Source organism: Oxyura jamaicensis, chromosome 12 (assembly GCF_011077185.1).
Source record: "Oxyura jamaicensis isolate SHBP4307 breed ruddy duck chromosome 12, BPBGC_Ojam_1.0, whole genome shotgun sequence".
Classification (NCBI taxonomy): Eukaryota; Metazoa; Chordata; class Aves; order Anseriformes; family Anatidae; genus Oxyura; species Oxyura jamaicensis.
Window position 1 is genome coordinate 17,989,726 of NC_048904.1, and position 25,101 is coordinate 18,014,826.

The following is a 25,101-nucleotide window of genomic DNA, read 5'->3' on the forward strand; positions in this document are numbered from 1 at the left end:
GAGCAGCGGGGCCGGGCACTAACCGGGGGCCGCCTTCCTCCCCCGGGGGAGGCAGCGGGACCACCCCGAGCCACCTCCCCCGTGCCGGTCCCGCCCCGGGCCCCTCCCGGCCGTGCCGTGCCGTGGGGCCCGGCTCCTCCCCGCTGCCGGCCGGGGCTCGGCGGCCACGTCCCCGCTCGGGGCCGCTCGGGGCGATGGCGGCGGCGGCGGGGGCGAGCCCTGGCCCTTAGCCCCTCGCCACCCCCCCCTCCCCGGCCATGCGGCTGTCCTGCAAGGTGGCGGCGGCGCTGCTGGGGCTGGCCGGCCTGCTGCTGCTCCTCTACCTGCTGGCCGGCCGCCACGCCGCCCCCCGCCCGCCGCCCTCCGCCCGCCCCGCCGCCCGCCGCCAGCCGCGCCTCGGCCGGAGCCCGCTGCGGAGGAGCGGGGCCGGGGGAGCCGGCGCCAGGTAAAGCCCCGGAGCTGCTCTCCCCCGGAGCAAACCCCTGACACAAGTTGGGGTGCGGGGGGGGGGGGGGGCTCGGAACCGCCGCTGGGGTGTAGAGCAGCGGTGTGCCCCGGAGGGGAGGGTTTTCCCCGGGGTTGGGATGGGTTTGGGGTGAGGTGAGGGCCTCGCCGGCTGGTGAGGTGCTGTCAGTGCAGAAATCGTGGCTTGGGAGGGTGTCTGAGTGCCACAGAAAATGTGAGGTGGCTGGTAACTGCTGCGTGCTGCTGCCGTGTCCTGAACAGGCGAGCCAACAGCTCACTGACAGTATTAAGCTATCCAGGTCTTGTTTTAACTGCTCTTTACACGTAAATTACTTTATCATAACCGATTGAGATTACGCTGTCTTGCATTCACTCTTCTAGTACCTGACAGATGGAATGCTTAAAAAATAAAAATGTGAATATTTACAAAAAAAAAAAAACAAAAATTACTTCAGAAAAAGATAGAGGCAATGTGTGCTTTCAGTGGGTGGAGGACTGTGTTCCCCGTTGCATTCCAACTTTATTATGGTCAGTGTGACCTCATATATCTAATTAACTTGGTATGTCTTTGTGCCTTTGATTCGTGATTTCACAGAGATGTTCTGAATGAAAACTATTCCTGTTTTTTTTGAGCTCTTATTCCTTAACTTGCTGAAGCAGTTGGTTTCTTACAAGCATTGTTGCCCTGCTGAATGCAGGAGATGTTTACTGTGGCTGAGAATGGGTCATGGACAGAATTCAAATGCGTGTATTAAAGCAGGATTATTTCCACTAGCAACTGTACCTCCTGAAGTCATTTTTCTTTAAGGCATATCTCTGCGATTATCATGGAAATTGAGAAGAACACTGAGGGAAGGAGCCTGGAAAGTATGAAACTCTGTTAGCCTGTAAACAACTGCTCCATTTCAATGAGCTTTTCAGCGAGCATCTTCATGTTCCAAAAGTTGACGTTATCTGACTTTTCTATTATTTATTGATGACTTTGCAAGTATTTTTGACAAAAGTTACAAACTTTTTTTTGTTGTTGTTCTGCAGCACGGAACAATAACAGCAAAAGAGAGGAGTGATGTATTTAAACTTTTATTGAACTTTTGTTTTTATTTTATTTTCTTCTCACATTTGTTGGCAGCATATGATCCTGCACCACTGACACCAGCTAGAGTTTGCATTGCTGAGAAGCACAATTCTAAGGCCCAAATATGATCCTTGCTGAAAAACTGTGTTAGGTACTACCAAAATAAAATGTAGTTGTTGAGGGTATCCATACAAAAATAATTTAGGGGGAGCGACATAGCTTGGTCCAAGTTGAGGAGGTGCCTGCCTTCTTGGAAAGGAAGCAGCACCTGCTCACAGGTGCCATGCTAGTACAGATCACATCCACGCTAGCATGGTGAAGGTATCAGGTGGGAGGATCAGCTTATTGTAAAAAGTCTGATCCAAAATACACTGAAAGCAGTGTGGAGGCTGTTTCCAGGGGGCTTGAATCGGGAACAAGGAAAACTGACAGTAATTGAACTGGTTACTGACTTCAGGAGTGAGTATTCCCGCTCATTCAGTAGGCTTTGCTTCTGCATGTCCTTAGAGAAAAAGCACATCCAACTGATACGCTGCATCGGGGTTGTTACTGCCAATTCACTCCTCTCCTATGTAGTGATTGTTTTAGTTACTCCTTACAAGCCAAGGGAGATTTACAAAATTATTTTAAGACTCTGTGTGATCTAGCTGATTCCTGCAGGATAAAAAGGCCGATTATGACTATGTAAGATCTTGTGGTCTGACTGTGGTGTGTGCGTTCATATGCAGACTGCGTGAGTAAGTCACATAACCTCAGCGAAGTTGTGTTTGTGTAAATGTAAAAAAGTTGTTTTAATTCAGTTTGGCTGAGTTGATCAGTGTAGTTTAGTCAGGCTTTGGTCTGAATTCAGAAATACCTGATGCCTAGTCTAGGACGTGCATTTGGTTTGTAAGAACCAGTTATGCTGCAGGCAAGGTAGTTTTGCAGGTTCACAATTGTAGTTTAACTCCGAGTCTTTAATGCTGCTTTCTGTAGTTTCATGAGAACAATAGAAGATGTTTGTTTTCAGCTTTTGAAGAAGTGCAAGTTTCTCCTGATGCAAGTAGCAATCCATGGTAAGAGCTCTATGAGCCACATAGTCCCAGCTGGCTGGGACCTGGCAAGGAATAGGAAGCGGGTACGTGTGCTGCCTCGGTCACTAGATGATTTTGGCAAGTCTGGAGATAAGCATTATATTGGAGTTTCAGGTTAGCTTTGAAAGCTGGGTTTTGTTGGGGTTTACTGATCCTTCCTCTCGGAAGTGAGAAGTCCTGGGCCTTCAGTAAGATTTTCTTCCTGTGTGTACGTACAAATACGTGCCAGACCGATGTGTGCAAAGCATCAAAAAGCAAAAGGCTTATTTTACATTTGAAGGGCAGATGTGACCACACTTTCTATTAAACCAGCGTGGCAAGGCTTGGGAAGTGAACCTCTGCCAGGATGTTTGCTTCCCTGGAAATAACTTTCCCAAAGCAAAACATCTCTTATGTGGCAACCAGTCAAGACGCCTTTTCTCTCATTGCAGCCTGTGTGCACACATGCAAGTTTGGCTTGAGGTTGATGGCCCATAATACCACGGTGGTGGCCCCAATACCTCACACTTCTCTAACAAAGAGCACCCTTGATAAAAGAAGAAGATACAAACATCCGTTCTGCTTTGGAGTGTTTTCTCCCCTTTGTCTGAGTGGTAGGAAGAGGTTTCAACAGTTTTTTGATTGGCAGCGACTACAGTCAGTTTTGTGCAACTGCATTAAAGTGAGAAAACTTGATTTTTAATCATTTTGAGCCTTTCTGATTTGTATTTTAAAGTGTAAGAGAGTGTTTCGTGTAACAGAGCCACTGTTGGGGCATTGACTCAGTGTTGAGGCGCAGGAAGGGGAGCCCATACAGTGAATCACGTTTTGATACATTGCCTAAATCTAACCTTGTTTATGCTGCGGGAGTAAATGAGATCATAATAAGAAGAAGGTTTCCAAAGCTAACAACTATATTGCATTTTGTAAGAAGCTGCATGCATTATCTTTCTCCCTGGAATAAATTTGAAGGTTTGAATAGGTTAGGAGGCTCCGTAATGAGATGGGAATGCATTATTTTGAATGGATCTGGATTGATTTAGACAGGTTTTGGGTTAATTACGTTTGAGACACTTTGGCTGTGACTAATAAGAAAATTGCATGTAATCCAAACTTTAAGGCCTAGAAATGTATGCTATTGTGCTGGAGCACTCAGGCTTCTTCTGCGATGTCAACAAGCATGCCTGTCAGGAAAAAATGTATGCAGTAAATAAAATGCCATCGGGCATCTGGATAGGAGCTGGTCTGTATTGTTGGGAGACCTCTGCCATGAGTATTTTATCGTGCTACATCCTACCAAGTCTGGCTTCAGCTGTTTCTCAGGGATCTGTTCTGCTAGTATTTTGTTAGGCTTTCTGCAATGCTTAATCTTAGGCAGCAGTTCTTAATTTTAAAGTCATATAATAATATAACGGGGAACAGAAGGAAAGGGAAAGCAGGAAGCTATTTTCTCTGAACAGATGGGGGAAACAGGGAGCAGAGCAGAGGGTTTGAGATAATGTTATATTAGTTAGATGGCGAATATATCAACAAACTACATTTCTTTACTGAAATTAGAAGATGGGGAGCAAGGGAGCAAAGACCTGGTGTATGTAATTCCTTTATTTGTTCTGGTCAAACATTAAATTTAAAGGACCAGGTTATTAATTGTGTTAGATGCATTTAAACATTTAATTTAGGCCATGAAGTCCAATTTTAGACTGTACCTGTAACCAGTAGGTTGGACTATAAATGAATGAAAGCCTGTATGCATGTTAGGAAGAATTTGCTAATAATAATTGTGGTTCTCTGTGGATCTGTGTGCCTTTTTTTTTTTAACATGTACGGAATTCTCTAGAGGTAGGCAACCATTAGTACTGTAACAGCTGTTCCTACTTTTACAGGTAGAACAACTAAAGCACGAGGAATTAACGACTCACCCAAAGCTTTGTAGGGGCTGAGTTAGTGAAACAGCCCCAAATGGTGCTTGCTCACCCTCAGCCACTGCCCGAGTACTTCTCTGGTTCAAACGCTTACAAATGTCTTTGGTGCAGATAACCTAGCAATATATTCTTGCTTGCTTGCCAGCTGATTTTTAATTTGTGTAACAAATTTCATCCTCTGCACCGTTCGCTGTAGTATTTGACATGCTGCGTCCTTTGAAAACAAAGCGTGCATCTTTGGTCTGTCGCTTTTGTTGTAAGGTCTAGGAGCATCTGAGCAGGCAGGTTCAGAAAACTAAAGGCTGCCCAGTCGGTGTGCATCAGCCACCAGTAACTGCACGGGGAGTGTTTGTGACGAGAGGAGACAACTGTGCGTTGTAATACAGGAAGCCGTCCTACATCCAAGAGGCGATCCAGACAAGCCAGCATGCCCATCTCTTTGGAGCAGAAGCATCCTGGATGCTGTCGGTCAGAGCGGAGCTGTTCTGCTGTGAGCACGTTGCACCCTGCTGGTTCTACTCGGCCTTTCAGCCGGGTGCTTTCTTGCCTGTCCCATCCTCATTGCCCTGTACACGTGTATGTGTGAGCAGACGAGGGAAGGAGGGTTGTGATGTTCTTTGCTGTAATCTGCTTTTTTGCCCTCCTTGGGGTCTGACTTTGCCTTTACTTCTGCTTCTTTTCAGGCTTCTGGATAATAACTGTATAAGGGCTAAGCTAAAATTCCTGTTAATGCCTCCTGCTGCGGTACTCTTACCTCCCTTTCCAGCTCACCTTTGTTCTCATGGCCTTCTTGGTTTCCTAATGTAATTAGAAAAAGACAAAATCTTGTGTTACTTGTCATCTTTCAACATCCCTCTGCTCCTCGTTGCTGCTTTCTTCGCTAACTGTTGCCCTCGGTGTCCCAGACTACTAATGAGATAGCTCAAACACTACCTCCTGCTCCTTTTCTCAGGCTTTTTATTCCCGCTTAGACTACTGCAAACTCCTGAATGCTTTCAGCCCAGCTCCTCGTGACTGATAATTACTGCAAGGCCCAGGTTTCTCCTCCGCTCCGGAGCCAGGTCGGTGTCTGTGTTGGCAGTTGGGGTGCCTCCTGTTCCTCCACGGCTCCCCTGGGCTTATGGGGCTGTCTGCTTTCATCGAGAGCTTTCTTCTGCTGAGTCTGTTGGAAGCGTGTGTCTTCATGTACTGGGTTTCTCAATACCAAACAGCTGCAGAATGGCGAGTTCGCTGTGCTTGACATTGGCAAAAAGTCGTAGCGCTTCGGTGTAGAGTTTGGGAATGTCACAGGAAAAGCTTTAGTCCCTCTCCCAGTGACTTCCAGTGCCACAAGCTGTATCAGAGTAGTTCTCATCCTGCATATGGCTTGATTTAGAGACTCAATTAAGAGGAAACATTAAAGAGATGGGGGTAGGGTGGGGGGGAAGTGGGATCTGTGTGAGCAGCTAATTATTCACTTTAATAATTCAGCAGTTTTTACGCTAATAGGTTGGTAAGTAAATACCACTTCACATAGATGTAGTGTTCTATTATTTATACGCTGATGAAATTGGGGTTTAATTAAGACTAAAGCCCAAGACTTTAAACCATTAATGAAACATGTTGCTTTGTCTAGCCAGGCTGGTATTCCTCAACAGAGAAGTGGATTACCCTGTGGTACAGAGCGCTGCTGTTACTCTCAGCTGTACTTTAATGTGTGGGAAAGCATAATGACAGCTTTATTAACTGTAATTTCTTCTCTTTATTTAGAACTTTTGTTCGTAGTATTAACTTCACTGATTAATTGTACGTATGGAATTATGTGCAGAGAACAGGCAGGGGCTGATGTCCTGTGCTCGGCGGTCTGTCAGGAGCTGGCAGTGATCTATGATTAGCCTTCTGAACTTTAATGATTCCGATGCTTGTGATTTAGTTCCTTTGTCACCATGAATCCATCTAACGGAGCATAAATGCAATCTGTGTTGGAATGTGAATACAATACAGTAGCAGCGTTCCTGGAGGATGTGATTTTTACCTCCATACTGACTGCAGGGGGGAGGACACAACCAAAAGGCCCCATTTTCAAAACGTCTTCAGGTCCCTAAAAGGACTCTGATTTTTCTGAGTAGCAAGTAGCCTGAACGTGCCTTTTACATGCAGATTCTCCTCCAGTCTGGCTGAAATTTCTCTAATATCCACATGGATGGGTGTTAAGTGAAAAACCCTTAGCTTGGCCTTACGCTGCTTGTGGAATACAGACTGATTCATCTGGGACAAATAAATGTGTTTGTTTTTCAAAAATCTTTATTTTAGTAAAATCTCAGGGATTCCATCCAGTGAAATGGAGAGCAGTCCTTTGAAACTACGCCAGTACCTTCAGGCCAGGATTAAGGCGTGCATTTTTAAAAGCCAGATTAATTAACTGTTAAAATAATTTGCATATGGATGGGTGATTTATTTATTTATTTATTCATTTTATGATTGGTTGTCCTCTGCCAATCTAGCCAAAAGTTACGGTCCTGGAATGAAATTACTGGATACAGCTCTGTACCCTGTGCTCTGTTTGAAGGTTGGCTAGGTAGAAGTAAGCCCATTCTGCCTTTGTAACCTCAAAGCTGGAAAGAAAAGCTATCATTTGCACTTAGCAAGCCATTGTCTGCTTTGAGGTGCCATTGAATTAGTTTTGTGTGTGGATATAGTGTGGTGATTTATGCCAGTCCGGAAACATAGGGAAACCCAGATAAATTTCTGGGAATAGCGTATTTCTTTTTGCTGTAATTTTAAGTTTCCTGATTTGCCTTGATTAACAAAATGTGGCCTCCCACTTGCATGTTCTGTAGGTGTCTAATCAGAAAAAACCTTTCTGATCCCCTACATCATGGAGAGGAAGAAAAAAACCTCATCACTTGATGCAAAATTATCTTCTTATTTACCTCAGTATTTTTTTTATATGTCTGTTACAAATTTTCAGGAAGCCTGGAGAGCAAAAACATTCGAAAGAACCTTCATCTTTACAATGCATGCATCTGGCAGTTGTGGCATGTGGGGACCGGCTGGAAGAGACGCTAATCATGCTGAAATCAGCAGTTCTCTTCAGCAACAGGAGGCTCTGTTTTCACATTTTTTCTGAGGATTCTCTTAAGCCCGAATTCGAGAAGAAGGTGAGTGGGTTTTTTTGTTGTTTTTTTTGGTCATTTGGTAAATAAATACACGAGCCACTTAGATGCTGCAAATCCTGGAGCAAAATTGCACTGACATCAACAAGTAGCAAGTAAGTACTTTGTTACTGTAAGCGGTTTCTAAATTCCTTGTACATGCATAATAAAACACAAAAAGAAAGGCAATATAACGTGTAATTCCTCCCTTCATGTCTTCTAGTTACAGGAATGGCCCTCCTCATACACAAAGAAGTTTGAATACAACATTTATCCAATAACCTTCTCAGTAGGAAATGCTCAGGAATGGAAAAAGTTATTCAAACCATGTGCTGCCCAGCGCCTTTTTCTTCCGGTAAGGCACCTTGGCTTTCTGAGTAGGTTGCTTCAAGAAAAGGTTAATTCCACAGAAGGAAAGCTTCACTGATATAATATTAAAACGATTTTCAGGCTAAAACATCTGCTTAAAGATATTTTAATCTGCGCTATTGCCACTTAAAAATAACAAACCAGAAATCCAGCCTTGCTTTTTTTTATGCTAGCAAAAATGTGTTTCTTATTTGTCTGCAGTTCCACTAGTCTCTCAGTGGAACTTCCACTTAAGACTCAGCGCGAGAGCTCTTTCAGGGTAGATGCTGCGTGCTTCCCATAAATAACATCCTTTTCAGCGTGCAGTCGTCATATCCTCTTCATCCACTATCTCCCTTTCCATATGTTAGTCCTCAGACTGATGCTTTCAGGAATCCCTTTTCTCGTGTTGTACTTCTTTTTCCAAGACTGTAAGATTTGCCCTTAAGGTAATAATTCCAGGGTGCTCTTAGAGTCGTAAACTTGGAAAACATGTAAGGCTGCTGGAGAGAAGTAAGGTGTTGATAACAATTTTGCATATGCAGAGATATGCAAAATGGAAATAACTTCTGCATAAAGCAATTTCTGTGGAATTGAGAACAAACAACAAATTATCTTGTGCACTGCTGTTGGTTGGGGTGACTCCAGTGAAGTGACATGCTGCTCCTGTGGTCCAGATTTCTTCATTGCTGTCTAATGAGAAATGGGGGGGACAAAGAAATCTCTGCTTCCTCAGATGGAAACAATCAGGAGACAGCTGCACGTCCAGATACGTTAGCCTGTGAATACATATGTGAGAAAATATGTGCTGTCAGCAGTTCTGTTTATCTGCCATTTAGGGGTAGATTTTCAAATGTACAAAGGCCAGACGGGCTGGAAGTAACTCCAACTTCAGCAGGGATCCTCTGCTCCCTGAGTAAATATTTAGATCACCTGGAAAATAATCCCCAAGTGTGAGCTTGTTCTATACAGATCGGTTTTAAGGATTTACTTGCATGGGGTTGTTTTCACTAGGAAAACACAATTCTCTGCTCTTCCTGTGACTGTGGTATTTTTCGTCACTTTGGTAGAGATGCCTGTCACAGAAACGGTCTCACTTAAATTTGTCATCAGCTGTCTGATGACAGGAAAAGGGTTATGTATCGATGACAATTCCTTGAGGCTGGGCGGTGCTTTCTTGGCTCTTTTTTTGTCGCTCGCATGTTGCTGAAGTTGGGTGTCTCCAGCGACTTCTTGCAGGGAATGGTTAGTCTGTTAGGTGTTTTCTTGGGAAAGTTATGAGGCAGCCTGAACTGTAAATGTTTGTTTCTCCTGGGGCAGTTGCAAGATGTTGTGTGTGGCCAGGCCGAGGTGTCTGGCCCTCAATAGGCGGGGTTGCCCCTGAACAGTTGCAGCTGACACTACGTTGATGTGGAGGTAGCAAGGAAAGTAGGTTGTAATAATAGCGAAGGTGGCAAGTGTCCACTTGGCCTTCTGCACTCAAGTTCACAACCTGCCAGAACCTTACTCTGGGTAATTTCAGCCACTGTCACGTTTATTGTTACTCCATGACCCGGCTCTGATGTCCCCTTTGGATGAGACAGAGCTGTAGAAGTCCAGTCTGCATGCAGTAGGAGCAGAGGTCTTCTAGTGTTGTTGTATAGTGGAATATTTTGACTTTTTAAATATATCAACAGGATGTCAATATCCTTTTTATCCCCCTTCCCTCCTTCCCGGCCCTAAGCATTTTCTACATTTCTAAATGTGCCTGGATTTCGGGAGGACCCCAGGAGAGCAGTGGTTGAGTTGATCAGCTGTTGAGCCCTCAGTTGTGCAAATTGTCTTGTTCCTGATAATGCTGAGCCTGAGTGGAATGCGAGCCTTTGACTCACAAGTGCCTCTCCTGCCAAAGCAGCGACAGCAGGCATGTGAAAGTGGACAGGAGGGAGCGAGGAATGTGTTAAAGGAAAACTGTGTGAAAATCTTTCGGTGGTTTTACTGGCTGATAAAGCTAGAGCCTATGGGATGTGATCCTGCAGCCTGTAGTAATGAAGTGCTCTGCCTTGGGTAAGAGGTTGAAGATCACATTCCCAATTTGTTGAATCTATTTGGGTTTCTTAAATATTAAGGAAGATCATATGGCATGCTACATTTTGTAGAGGCATTCTGTGACATCTGATCTTATGTTTGCTACATAGAGGCAGGGGAAGTGAAGGCTCCGTGTAATCTCACAAGTCTAAACCTTTTGCTGCAGTCTATTTCAATAAAATTGTCAGTGGGATCTGCAAAGGCAGAAAAAGGAAGATGTGGATCATCATGAGCACAGAATGAAACCTTCAAAATAAACTAGGAGAATAATGCTCTCAGTAGTCACTACCTGACATCTCTGTTAACAGGAAGGCAGGGTGGGAAAATCTTCCTTACCAAGCAGAATTTTTGTCCTTGTGCCATCAAATTCCGGGTACCCGGACATTGTGGCAGTTGGCAGCTATATACAACCCGAGACAGCTATTGTGCAATGTTAGGAAGACTGGCAGAAAACATCCCTGTGATACAGCTCAATGCCGTGTGTGGTTCACAGATGTGGAAACTGAAAAATTCCCTGAAATTCTCTGTTCCAAAAGTCACACAGGAAGTGTGAGGCGAAGACTTCTCATCTATCACCTTTTGTATGCCAAGTTGGTTATATTCTCTTCTCCTTCCTGCCTTTCCCCCGCCCTTCCTCCCAATAAATAAATCACCCGAAGCCAGTTTTTATTCTGCGTTCTGGATAGCTGTGTGGGTTGTTAGTCTGACTGGACCATAGGATCGCTGAGGATTATCCTAAATATTGAAAGTGTTTGGTAGTATTGACATGGATGTTAAAACAGGGCGAAAAATTGTGTTCTGTTCGCATGAATGCTGCGTGCCACAGAGCTGGCTTTCAGCTGGCTCTGCACTGCTGCTCTGGAGCCACCCAAACAACCGGCTGAACTATCGTAAAATGCTTGAGGGATTTTGGGATGATTTTAATTATTATACTAACTAACATTTATAACCTTTCTCAAAACACTGAATCTACTTAAGAGCTTTTAGGGTAGATTAACGTTATCCGTGTTCTATAGGTGTCCTCTTGAGGATGCCTAAGTAAGCCTCCCCAGTGGATCGGTGACAGCGCTGGGAATAGAGGCCAGGGCTTTATGTAGACAAAATTCTCTCTGTTGTAACTTGAGTTATTAAACTTAATTGTAATTAGCAGTTAACTCAACTTTACGGAACTGCTACATTAGCATGGAGATGCAAGCTTAATTGTGATTTGTTCCTAATTTTGCATAAAGCTCTGCTAAATTGACACGCTAGCTGTTGCAAACCAGTAGGTAACGCAGCTTCTCGATACGCCAATATGTGTTTACACAGGAGTGTGTTATTACTTGCCAACCTTGCTAACTATGGAGACAGAAGTTGTGAAATCAAATTGCAGTTAATTGAGTATTTATGTGAAGTGTCAGGCTAAATATAGCAAGTTCTATGCAGAACTTTTTGACAGATTTACTAAGAATACTATCTAGCTGCAAATGAGGAAAAAAAATAATCACAGTTCTTCTGAGCTGTAAGTGCCAGCAGTGCGAGGAAAAAAACAAGGCAGTCGGCCCATATTCCTGACCATTCGTTTCAAAAATCGCAGTCTGTCAGGTATGTCTACATAGTTCGTGCTAGCAAGCATAAACTCAGAGTACCAGACACAATCTTGTGCTGCTTATGCTGCAGGTCGGATGTGCATCTTCTCCAGCAAGTCCCCTGGTGAGCCCCCGGCAGGCTCAGCGCTGCCAGCCCTGCTGCATGGTGCCTGGCTTGGGCAGAGCCAGCTGGAGCAATGTCTCCTACTGCCGCCTGCCTCCTGCTGCCCACCTGCTTTCGACGTTGAGAAGCAACAGTCAAAAATGCGTGTTGCCCTCTCATTTGCTTCTGAATAAGGAAAGGCTAAATATTGTTTTAAGGTCTGTGTAAAGCACAACATAGTTTTCTGAAAACTCTATTTAGCTTGGGTACAGAGCTGCCTGAAACCTATGGGACACTGGGAATGCCAGAGTTATTTAAATGAAGTTTTATTCCCAGTGTAGCTCCATTGAAATCCAGGGAGCTATGCAAGGAACTCTACAGACGTGATTTCTGAAATTAAATTCCTCTACCCAAGGCACCCCAAGACAGGGATGTGATCAATTCAAACTGTCGTTAAGGTTTTAAATAAGTCTTAACACTTCGCATGCAAAAGAGGAAAGTGTGAAGGGCTTAGAAGGAGGAGAGCAGCTTTTCTTTCAGCCTGTTGGGTGTCCCTGCAGGGCAGCACCACAGACTGCAGAGAGGCAGCAATCTTGACAGACCAGGAAAGAAAAGCGTGTGAATCTAAGTGGAGGAAGAGAAGGCGGAAGGCATGGGGTCGAATGCCTGTAGGCACCCACTTGACAAGGAACTGGAATACTTGCTTGAATCCGTTTATATATTGGAGAATTGTTACAGTCTGTTTAAGCCTTCCACAGACTTAAATTTCTGTGTATGTTTGCAGTTACTGAAAAAATATTTTCTGCTGGCAGAGGCAGTGCTGACATTGTCAGTTATGCTCGAGAGGAGTTCCCATATGTACCCATTAAACTCCCCACTTAACTGCTAGGAAATGCCTAAACTTGTCTCTCCACCACGACACCGTGTATATATATATGTGTGTGTGTGTATATATATATACACATATATATAAAGTAATTATATATATATACACAAAAATCCTGATTTGGTCTTCAGTGTGCTGTGGGTCCATCAGGCAAATAGCTTTTTACCGTGCTCTTCATATTTGAATGTTATTACCTGTCTCACACTAAATTCGGAGAGTTTTTTTTATTTTTGCTATTTTCCTCTTTATATGAATTCACACAGTGGGTCCCTATGAATCAGGGCGTGTCAGGGCTACAGAATAGCATGCAATATCCAGAATACCCTTAAGCTAAACATTCTTCTCATCTTTTCAACTACCTGTCTTCTGTTGATGTACTCTTAAAGTACCTATCTCTTTGGGTTTTTATCTTTTTTTTTTTTTTTTTTTATAGTATTGGACTTCAGCTCTGTAGTGTGTTACTGGACTACTAGTATCATTTATTATTGGTACCTTCGCATGCTGTTCTATTTGGAAAAAGAAGTCCTGATGGTGTATTGCTACAACCTTCCAGAGCAGAGTGCTCTGACTGTTGGACTTGTTCATGTGCAGTTTCTTGTAAGCAGATGTACAGATGTTTGCCTTCCCCTGCTTGTCCTGCTATGTGGGAAGAACATTTAGTTATGTCAGGAATTTGTTAAACTTGGCTAAATGTCCGTTGGAGTCCCAAAGTGTGCAGTCAGGTGAAAAATCTCACTCAAATCTGTACTCGCATGTTTGGCATTTTAATGCCTGCTGAGAGTACTTAAAAGTAAATTTTTTTCACTTGCTCAAAATCCTATTGTTTCCTCTGTCTTTCCCAAGTAATCTTTAATCATGATACATTTCAATTAATGTAAAATTAAATTTATTTGGTAGTATTAAGTCGTCTGCATAAGTAGGAGAATTTGACATAAATATCATTGCAGTTGGATGCGTGACTGGTGGTTCCATTCCACAGCCTGCTGTAATTCAGTAGCCCTTTGGATTTGCTTTTCAAGTAAAGAGAGGGAGAGAAGTGGCCTTTTTGGCTGAGAACCACAGTAAGAAAATTTCAGTCCTTCAGGAATCCTTGGACAGTTTTAGCAATTAATGAAGAAGAGCAACACAAATTCAATTGGACCTGATGGTGAACCTTAGCTAATGGTATTTACTACCTAACAAACAGCATTACAAAGAGCCGGTGCAAGCCGCAAGGGAGTTTTCCCAGGCTGTTGAAGCACTATAGAATTTGCCCTACCAAAATTAATGAATGAGCGTGTAAGCACTTGGACAGCCACAAGGGGGAACATTGTCAACAAGAATAGATTAAATATCCTGGATCTAATTTACAATTTACACCCCTGTGAGTTGACTAACTGTACTGTGCTTATTCCTGGTGTAGAGTCTGATAACAGAGATCAGAATGGGACCTGGTAAGCCTTAAGAGGACGTTTCTATTCACCAAGCAATTTTTTGTTCTTCAGGAGGTTGTGTATACATTTCTGTGATTAGTAGTCTTCTTAACGCAAAACATTTTTAGGTACTAATATTGAATGTAAGTCTCCTTGTGTAGGAACACAAGGTTGTAATAGGGGAAACATAATCCCAAATGGAGATGAAAAGTTTTCTTTTACATGAGCTGTCTGTGGTGGAAGCTTGTATGTTTCATCGAGGTCTGTGGTAGCCAATCTGACTGCACAATAATGATCCAAATTAGGTTTTGTGACTGATTCTGAAAGCATCTTTTACATCCATACAGAGTAGCAGATGTATATTATACTGCATGGTATATAATTTTCAATACTAACCCTTTCAGAATCCTTGTCATACAGTTTGCAAAAATTACATGTTTTCAAAAACTGGTTAATGTATTTGTAGGTTGTTTTTTTTTTTTTGTACAAGCATAACACAGTTCTTTAAAAGAGCTAACAAAATTATGGAAATATATATTCTTTGCATTTCATTTCTGAACTGATACTAAGTAGGCCTTGCAGACATTTTTGAGAGGTAAGTTGTTTATTGTTGGATATAAAGGTTAGAATCCAGCTTCTGTGGTCTGGTAGCTCTTTTGCTTTGCAGCTGAAACAAACAAGTTCTAACTGTTGTTCCTGTATGTAACTGCATTTAGCTGATAGATCAGCTCTTTTAAATGATCAGTTTAAAGTATTGACCTTTTGCCAATAATCCTCCTTTTTATTGTCTATTTGGCTCCTTCCTTCCTCTCCTCACTGTGCAAACCCAAAAGGTTATTTTAAAGGATGTGGATTCTCTCCTTTATGTGGACACTGATGTTCTCTTCCTGAGGCCCATCGATGACATCTGGCACATCCTGAAAGAATTTAACTCGACACAGCTAGCTGCTATGGCCCCAGAACACGAAATACCAAAGATTGGCTGGTACAGTCGATTTGCGCGTCACCCGTATTACGGGACAACTGGAGTCAATTCCGGAGTGATGCTAATGAATTTAACACGGATACGCAACACTCAGTTCAAGGTGAGAAGACATGCAGCTGTTGCAGAAAGCAGTGATTGATGGATTTTTCACATCTTTTAGTGAAACATATTAAGAATTAAAATTAGTAGGGAATTATATCAAATTTATCTTATAAAGAATCTAAAAAATATGGAATGCATACGTGGGTACTAAACCCAATTATTGTGAAAATGATCACTAAAACAAATGAAATATCCACATGGGGCTGGAGCACTGAGAACTTGCAGATGAAGCAGTCTGTTAGCAGTAGAGAAAATGTCATCTTCAACAGTTCACATTCTCTCTTTGCAGATATATAAAAGGAGAAATTCAAGGACCTTCAGTGTGGTCACTATGTTGTTTTAAAATTGAGAAGCTTGATGTAAATATCCAGATACACTTGTAATTGTTTGCATCTGCTGTAAATAAGATTTTGTATCCTGCTGCAGATAAAGTGATTCTGTGAATCGATATAAATGAAAAGGGAATGTTTTCCCTCTTTAAACTGACATGTTTCCAATTTTGTGAAAGACCTGACATGTTAAATTTTGTTTGCTCTGTTGAGTATGTATTCTGTAATCTCTTTAAAACTTTATTTACCCCCTGAGTGGTCTTGTTCCTCAGTCAAGGCCAGGGGTTACTCATACCGTTACAGGAACAGCTTGATTAAGAAAATAAACAAACTTCCTTTTAATATCAAAATCCCTGGGAAGGGAAGATCATTGTCAGTTTGCTTTTTCCTCACTCTATACCTCAATTTTCACCTTGTCCGTGCATTTTTACATTTTTCCACATTTTCTCCCTCCTGTTGCTCAGAATAGGAAGATTCTCAATAGCAGGAGCTGACATCAGAGCTAGACCCAGGAGACCTTGCTTTCCCGTTCAGTTAGATTAACAGAGCACCGTCAGCTTTGCTCTTCCAACCCTATCCGGGTCAATGCTTCGTAGCAGCTCTTCATTTTTCTAGGTATCTGACATGGCTTAGCAGATTTAGGAATCTGTGGGTGCCACGCTCTGAGTCACACATCACATCGCTGTACCCAGGATTAACCCATTGCTTCTGTTTTTCTTCGTGCAGAACAGCATGATACCAAGTGGTTTGACTTGGGAGGAAATGCTCTATCCATTATACCAAAAGTACAAAAATTACATTACGTGGGGAGACCAGGATCTACTAAATATTATTTTTTACTTTAACCCAGGTAAGTAAGGATTCTTTTTTACTGACTTTTGACTTTACTAAATTAAAAAAAAATGTTACTTTTGATACGCGTAGTGTACTCTGCCATGAAGATCATGTGTACACGCACGTAGGATTTACCACCTATAAAAATACTTTTGAAAGTGGTGTGGGTAATGAGGCTCATACTTGGCTCTAATGAATATGTAAATTTGTCTTCTGGAGATTGTGAGAAAATAAGTATAACATTAGTTTCAGGATCAAATGCAGAAATAAAGTTTAAGTTGCATATGTGCTTAAGAGCTTCACTGGACCAGGGCCGAGCTGAAAAATATTTTTGTTTCAGATGTTTATCTGAGCATGAGGTTGCCAAACATTCTGCAAAATGATGGTCTATTTTCCTGAAATGCAGCTGAATTCTGACACTTATGCAAATAACTGTGTTACTATAAACAGAAAACAGGAACAGCCATTGAAATACCTCCTTTAAAGCCTGCTGCCCTCCTTCACTGAAAGTGACGTTTTGAGGAACGTGCTTCTAGCCGCTCACCTGAATGAGTCATCCTCAGCAAGCACCAGAATGGGGTCATTTATATTCTGCTGGTTAGCTGTGTGTTTTCTGCTCCTCCTACATTCTGCTTGCTTTGGTGCTATGAAGAGCTCTAGAGGACCTCCTGTCTCTCAAGATGTTGTCAGAAGTCGGAGAGCATACCCCAGCTATCCAAGGGACTGCAAGGCTCAGACAAAGAGTTAGCATGACCAATCAGTATATATCTGGAAGCACAGCAAAATAATATATCAGATTCCTGTCTGTCACTCTTGCACAACGTCTCCATAAACAATTTGCAACATTTCTGGCTTCTCCTTACTGTCCTCTTGATTTTCAGTCTTACTCACTAGTGTGCATTTCCAAGGAACTGGCTTCTTCATTTTAAAAGGGTGTGTCTTTTTTCCACAAATGCTGAGGCAGTTTCTGGAAGTTCAGCTCCCCTGAAGATCACACAGAAATGACTTCAAGCTCTTCCAAAAACAGTAACATCTGAGAAATGCAAGGATTTCAAAATTGCAGCATAGTAGGTGCTTTCCAAAGAAGCTGAGAACCTTATTTCGCACTTCGGAATGTGCCAAGCATTCATTCTTATTTGCTTTTCCTCATTTCCTATGTTACCTTGTATTCCCACAAGTGAATAATACTTATTCTGAAAACAGAACGAGTTTGGATTTATCTTTCTTTATTCTGTCCCCTTCCCTTTTACTCTAAGGAGTCATAGTGGAGGTTATTGGATGTACTCAAATCCAGCCAAAAATACAGGAGAGCAAAAAAATACAGGAGAGCAAAAGCAAAGCAGGAAGTTAACATCTGTTTTTTTGCAGACAGATGTCAAACATCAGCGTCCTTGGTACACCATGCATTAGCCTCAATCCTGGGGAAATGTAAAGTGGAAGAAATCTTCATAATGAAATTATAAATTAATTTCCAAAAAGACATAAATATTATGAGAATAGGGTCTTCTGGAGAAAGATGAAGCCAGATGGGTCGTAAAGTCAAACTCAAGTCGCTAATTTAAGCGTGGAGAGGAAAAAAAAAAAAAAAAGCACGATGAGTTCTCTATCAAATCCATATGTTGAGACTCTGTTCTGCACCATAACCTGCCTTTTCCTTCTAACTGGTAAATAACTTTTTACAAATCAAGTAACATCAGACTGCACAAGGAAAAGAAAACAAAGTAAGTGGATACAACTAAAAGAGCAAACTAGACTTTCCTGAGGTTTTGAACTGCAGGACTGTTGAAACTGACCTAAGAAGGAATCAGTTGAAACTGCTGCAGATGGCTTTTTATAGATGCAGTGCATTGGCTTTAAACTGCACAGAACTGTGCTACTTGGGGCCTGGAAAGATGCCCCCTTCTTCCTTTCTCCCAAGGTTGTTCTGATGATTGATGTATCTGAAGGCTCGTAGAGCAGCTGGAGGTCAAGCCCAGCTGTGACAGCAAAAAATGTGTGAAAGCTTCATGGTGAGAAGAAGATGGAGAATTCAAGTAACATGTACAGAAGCTGATAAGCACCTGATGACATCCTCTCCCCGTAGTGGCCTGCTGAGTGGTTGTACTTGCAAACATCTGCTCAGGCTTCCTGGAAAGTCCCCGTTAATGGGATCAGAGTTTGGACTGGGGATTCACAGCCCTCCCTGTCCTTCCAGCAACACCAGGGAGTGATTTTGGATGCGTGGTATGTCAGACTGAATGGAGACCGCTTACAATCTACCCTGTCTTGAGCAGTCTCCTGCTAGAGACGCCTTTAGGAAAGAGCTGTTTCAAAAACATTTTCTGTCACTTCGTCAAGAATCACACAGGACCTGCTGCACATTTCTTGGGAAGCTAGGGAAGGCCAAGTGGAAACTTCAGTCTTCAGTGCTTCTGACACAACCTGCCAGCCTGGTGGAATGATTCATTGTGCTCCATTTCTGTAGCAAAAAGGTCACAGGCAGTGGCATGATTCATTATAAGCGTGTTACAAATACTGTGGGTGTATGGAGAAAGCTTAAAAAAGAAGTCAGTAGGGGAAGTGAGGTTAGAAGCCCTTCTGAGAAATCAGGCTGATCTCTAATATATTCCGGACCTTTGAAATTAATGAATGACAACTCCTAGGAAGACTATGGATAAAAATACAGTGCCTCTTATGCTCTGCTGTGTCTCAGTTTCACAAATTGCCATAGCCTCAATGAAAGCTTCAGCAGCAAACACTGGATATACTTTGCAAGCTTCCCCTGCTATCTCCAAAGGGATTCAGGATTTTGCATAGCCATCAGTGCTCTGTGTACTTCCCCCAGCATTTCTGTAACTCTGGAAACTTCCTCCTGTGGCAGAAAATCCACATAGCTTGTACTATCTAGGTTTGATTCTGTCATTTCTAACCTTGTAAATATACTCTTGGTCTATATTTGCACCCTGCCTTTTCATTGCCCTCCCCTCTCTTCTGATCATTTCTAGTCTAGCAGTGCTGAGAGAGGCATAGCCTTCCTCTGCGGAAAGGAAGCTTCTGTGCCTAGTTGTTGCTTTGGACCTTTGTAAAAAGTAACCGATTTTTTCTGATCATCAGTCCCAGCTTTTCCACAGAAACGTGGTTTAAGTTGTAACTCATTTAATGTGTCTTTTTTTTCCTTTTTTCTTTTCCTTTTTCTCCCCTCCTTTTTTTCCTCCCAATCCCCCCAACTGTCACTGGCAGAGTGTCTCTACGTGTTTCCATGTCAGTGGAACTACCGACCTGACCACTGCATGTATGGAAGTAACTGCAAAGGTGCAGAAGAAGAAGGTGTCTCCATTTTGCATGGAAATAGAGGTGTCTACCATGATGACAAACAGCCTACGTTCAAGGCACTCTATGAAGTGATACGTGATGTAAGTCTCCTCTTTTGATAGAGGCAGTCCTTTTTTTTCCATGTAGATTTTAGCTTTAAGCAGGTCACTCAGATTGCTATTCCAGCAGATCAGGCTGAGCAGAGTTGTGATTCATGCACACCCTTTGGTCACAAATAATGAGGTTGCTGTGGCCTGCCCTGTTTTACTGAGATGATTTGAACAATCTTCCTTCATATTGCAACAAACTTCTAATCAAAGAGTCCAATAAATTGCTTTTCTGTGATACCGGAGGTAGAAGTAGTGTTTGAATGGAGTTCTTCCTGCTGGCACGGCAGATCTGGTCCATAAATGCCAATGCCCAAAGCTTGTACTCCGTGAGTACCTGGAGCCTGTAGGCACATGGAAGGTAGAAGAGTGTTTCAGTGGCTCATGTACAGATACACAGGTCCATATTTTGTCTTCGATGAGGAAGAGTTTAAGTTGTAGACTGCCTAGTCCATATACAAAATAATACATTCGCTGTCACCAACTAATGTGGTTACACATAAAGTGCATGTGCATGGCCACGTGGATTTGTGCTGAAGTTCCTTAAAAGTCGCTCAACAGAAAATGAAGAGACTCGTGAAGTCAAACAACTGTTTTTGATGACCTGGTATCCGCAGTCTGAGTGTTCAGAGGTTTTGTTTCAAGCTGCCTTGGGACTGGTCCTATGGGCTTGGAAGCCTGGTAGCAGTTGGAATGTGTAAAGCATGCTCCTACAGGATGTTTTCATCCTGTTTCAGTTTTGTCCAAAAGGATTTCAGTTTTTGCTTTTCAAATAAGCTCCTTCAAGTAACTGCCTCACTTGTATGTGTACAACTCTCCTCTAAAACATGTTTCATAACAGTGTGCCTATGTTAGCGACCTTCCTTGAAGTACGGACTCTAGAAATGCAGTTTTGGGAAGCTGACTGTTTCGGGTACTATGCCCAGACAAACTTTTCTGAAAACAAGCAGTCTAAAGCAGCCCAGCGTTCAAATGTTTGAAGTTTAATGGCACATTGCAAGGGTGAGGTGCAGGTCATCGCCTACCCTAAATCAGGCCTTCTAAAAAGTGATTTTATAGCTACTGAAAACTAACGATTCTCTTTCTCTTTTCTTTAGTTTCCATTTGAAGACAATCTCTTCCAGTCTTTGTACTATCCTCTTCAGTCTAAGTTTCTGGACACAGTGCACACTTTATGTGGGAGAATTCCACAAGTGTTTTTGAAGCAAATTGAGAAAACTATGAAGAAGGTGTATGAAAATCGTGTCATTGTCTACCTGGGGGCCAACCACAGATACTAAATGTAGCTGCATTTTTTACTTGGAGTTTTTCATTCTTGCACTCAGACATCATGAAGCATTTACATGAAGAATGTGACCTCTTCTACTCAGAAAAAGTATATATTTTTTCCATATCCAATTTCTTAATAACTTTCTAAAACTACAAAAACAGAAGAAATCCTAGAGATCCACCTAAACTGTCCTTTTTTAGGCATTCTGTTGTCATCCTTACATTGCTCTTGGTTGCCACACAGAGAGTTGATGATTCTCACTTTGGTTTGATGAGTTCAGTTTGGTTATTTGTTTCAGGACAGCTGTATTCATGGTAACTTTTTTTTTTTAAGTTGTGCAGAAGTTTGTACTGAACTTAAGCTCAACAAAGAAGTGACAGTTTGAGCTATTTAATATGTATGGGAAATAACTCTTGAAATGATGAGGCAAATATTCTTGGCTGTCATAAGAATGCTAAATTACAGCAAAGGTCACTCCTGTCATACGATGAGTTAAAATTTACTGTAGTATAGGGAAAGCATTTGCTTAAAATTGAAGTTCTGTCTGAAGGTACATACTTGCTGTTCTTCACACGTAGGACCTAAGATTTCTCTTACAAAGATTAGGGGAATAGAAGTGTCCCCTTTATTTTACAGCACTTTTTATCTAGTGATTGTCAATTTTACCCTTTGCTATTCAGTAATTTTATGAGGGCTTCTCACAGAGGAAATCGATGGAAAATAATCACAGCATAAACAGCATACAAGTAATGGGAAGGGGATGCAGTGGAAGCTGTGGCACCTGCAGAGGAAACGCACAACATAAAGAGAATCCTTTCTTGCATGGAGTACAGGCCTGGTCTTCCCCTCCACTCCTACAGATTTAAGAATGTATTCCCTAACTCGGTAATGCGCATTGCATTAGATGCAGTACAAGAATATTGTGAATGAAGAGTCCAAAATCAGGTATTATTGATCTATTTTTAATTAATTAATCCTCTTTAATTGCTATTTACTGCACAGTAACGATGATATGCTACGGAGAACCTTTGTTCTGTACCTAGGTTGGGAGACAGAGAATGCAGAAAGCAGAGGTCACAGACAGCATTGCCAGAGGCCTGGGCTGTAGGAAGGTGACTGCCTGGCACTTTCCTTCCTGGAGGTACGGTTCTATGCTAGGGTCATAATTGGTAGCCTCAAAGTGAAAAGGGGATACAAGAAGGCTCTGACGTGTATTAAAAGTACTTCATTGAGTTTAGATGTCAAAAGTATGATCATGATACGATATGCACAGACAAGAAGTTATTAAAACTTGCAATAGCCAAGAGGTGACAGGGATGAGTTACTGGGGAACAGAAAGTAAGGACACTCTTACAGAGCAGTGATACAGGAGCTGACTCCCAGAGGGCATTTTCTAAGTGTAAGCCCTGATGGGTGCATGTAGGTGGGAGCGTGTAGAAAACAGCATTGAATGATCTTTTCAAGTCTGTTCAGCAAAAGAAATTCACCCTTGAAATTACGGCGTTTTATGTCTCGCAGGCAAAGTAGGAGAGGGGTGCGGAAGGTGAGGTGCCTGAAACTTTCCTCTAATGAAAGGAAAACGGATACAGTTTGCAGATCCTGTATACATAACACGCATTTATTAGAGAGAAATATCTGTTGTGTGTGGATGAGGGGTATGATGTGTTTCTGAAGTTTAAAAAGTAGGATTTCTGAAGAACTGTACTTCTGGAGGTTGCTGCCCTATCCAGTCAGGACAGATGCACAGCTTCATAAAAACCAGCCTCCAGCAGAAGGTACTCCTAGCGCGCACATACCTCTCCTTGTGTGGCAGCTCACAAGAGGAGAGAAAACACAGACCTTGCTGGCATCGCAGGCTGCCAGATAGGCTGCACACGGGATTAAGTGCTGACAAACTTTTTCCGAATGTGCGGGGTGTGAAAGTGGCTGTGACACATCCCTAAGCGTGATGTGTGAATGGCACGGCGTGGCGAACTGCATCGCTACCCAATCGTCTGAGCAGAGGGGGTGTTAAAGCAGGGGGTGTGCAGTCTTGGTCCTGACAATTTTGCTGCAGGCTTGTGCTAGCCCTAAGCAGGCCCGACACACAGACATGTCTGCTGTTCGCGCTTCTGTGCTGCAAATTCCAGTCGACAATTTGTGCGTTTTGTGACGCAGAGACATTATCTTACAGTCTTTGCCACAGAAGCATAAATTGACTTGTAAAGACAGAGGCCCTTCTGCATCTGTTCTGATTGGAAGCTCAGAATTTCCTAATGGGAACCAGAGAGGCATTTAAGCTTCAGTGTAGATGCTACTCTCTCACACAACTCGCCTCAGTATTTTCTATTCAATTAGCAAGTTGCCACTTAAAAACACTACATTTGTAGATAGAGCAAAGTTTAAAAACATAATGCAAATGGACCTTTAATACTTCAAAACCAGGAGGCAATGAAAGGAAAACTCAGCATGCTGTTTTAAAAAGTTTAAATTAATGTAAGCCTAACATAAGTAAACCTTTTAGGCTAGCAATACTGAGAACTTGTAGAAATCTTAGCTTGCTTTTTGATCTTTATTTTTGAGTATCAGGGTAAAGCTGACTGTAGGTCAAATGAGGATAAATGAGACGCATGCTGGGCTCTCTGAATTCCTCATTTCCATGGTATCTACAAGCCACAGAAAGTTGCAGAGCAAAAGTCTTGTTGCCCAGACAGTTGCAATACCGATGCTAAGTCTCTGAAGTTTAGGAGGCTGTGATTGTGTAAGCCATGATTCAGCAAAACCCTGCGTTAAAATGAAGGAATGGAATTAATCACAAAACAAGGGCATAATTACATATAAACTGATTAGACTTTAAAACTGCTTTTTATGTTTACAGGAGGTGCTACATTATTTTTAGGAGGAACTGTGTTATGTTCGCAACAGCTATTACAATGTATGAAGTATATGCTTTAACATGGAGACGTCTGTTCATACAGTATCAGGAAGAATGGGGGAGTTCCCCCCGCTGTGCTTTTTCCGAGGGGGGAAAAAAAGCTATAATTTGAACTCTCCAAAGTGTATTAAAACAATTATGTAACGTTGATTTTGCTGTTGTTAGAATTATTAATTTATATTCTATTACAGCTTTCAAAACCATATTGTATTTTGGTTTTAACAGTAGTTGGTTCTAGTATTAATCTTATTTAGAAACCATTTTTCATTCATGTCATATTTCATACTTGTGGCTAATTCATGTAAATTAGCCTTCATTTATTTTAATAATGGGATATGTAAATACTTACATAGACCTTGTATCCTCTTTTCTGCTTCCTCTCATATTTTAGCTATTTCCAGTGGTATAATGTAACCAAAACACCTTTGAATAATGTAACACATTGAGCAGCATGTCATAACAGAGAAGGGAAAACCAAAATAGTTTTCTGTAAAGAAGCAGACACTCCAGCACGCTGAATGTGTTGATAACAAAGAATCACCTTTCTCAGAAAGAAGCAATAGGGTGCAGCCCGCAGAGCTGTGCCCTTGTTACATGAAGGTAAGCCTGGACCCAGTGACTGTTTGATAACTCTGAATTCTGCCTGTAGTCAGTAGGCTTATATGCAGTGCATAAAGTTGAGTGTGTAACTAAGTCCTTGCTGCATCAGCGTCAAATATTCAGGTTTAAAATTTGCTATATTATACTTGAACTTGCTGAAGATAGATAAATAGGGGCTTTATATTAAGAGCTGCTGAGCACCTCCTTCTAGCCCAAAGCCATTTAAGAAAGTGTCAGGTTACAAATGCACGTTTTAGAACAAAGAACTGCCAGAGTGGGAAGCACTTGGTTGCATCATTTATATAACGTGAGAGCTTTTCTAGGTTATTTGCCTGCATATTACAAAGGAGGCTTAGATAGCTTTGTTATCATTTCTTTTTTCTTACAAGAGGAAACTGGAAACTGCTGTGTGTGTGTGCATACCTACACAGCAAGAGTGTATGTGTACAGAGCTGCGTACCTTTTCTGTATCATCGGATTCTTGTGTATTTTTATTTGACAAGTGCACCAATTGCTTATAGCTCCCAAGGAGGCATAGCAGTGCATTTCTGTGTTGATTAAGATCCTCTGCCTTACAGTACAAATAAATGAAATTTTAAGCAAGCTCTGTATTTTTATTTATATATATTTTGAAGTG

The 25,101-nt window shown here is 42.1% G+C and overlaps 1 protein-coding gene across 1 annotated transcript; it reads left to right on the plus strand.

Annotated features, from left to right (window-relative positions):
- The first annotated feature begins 80 nt into the window (after positions 1-80).
- On the plus strand, positions 81-25,067 carry GXYLT2 (glucoside xylosyltransferase 2). The gene is made up of 7 exons (XM_035337268.1): positions 81-445; positions 7,465-7,654; positions 7,872-8,003; positions 14,866-15,117; positions 16,175-16,298; positions 19,502-19,674; positions 20,778-25,067. The coding sequence occupies exons 1-7, from the start codon at positions 258-260 to the stop codon at positions 20,958-20,960; spliced, it is 1,242 nt and encodes a 413-aa protein (XP_035193159.1). The 5' UTR covers positions 81-257; the 3' UTR covers positions 20,961-25,067.
- Positions 25,068-25,101: the final 34 nt, after the last annotated feature.

What these genes read in the sequence shown, in the direction of transcription:
- GXYLT2 (XM_035337268.1), top strand. Translation starts at nt 258, where the DNA reads ATGCGGCTGTCCTGCAAGGTGGCGGCGGCGCTGCTGGGGCTGGCCGGC. An exon ending in TACGCAACACTCAGTTCAAG is followed by an intron (nt 15,118 to 16,174) that starts GTGAGAAGACAT and finishes TTCTTCGTGCAG; the next exon opens with AACAGCATGATACCAAGTGG. An exon ending in TATTTTTTACTTTAACCCAG is followed by an intron (nt 16,299 to 19,501) that starts GTAAGTAAGGAT and finishes TGTCACTGGCAG; the next exon opens with AGTGTCTCTACGTGTTTCCA.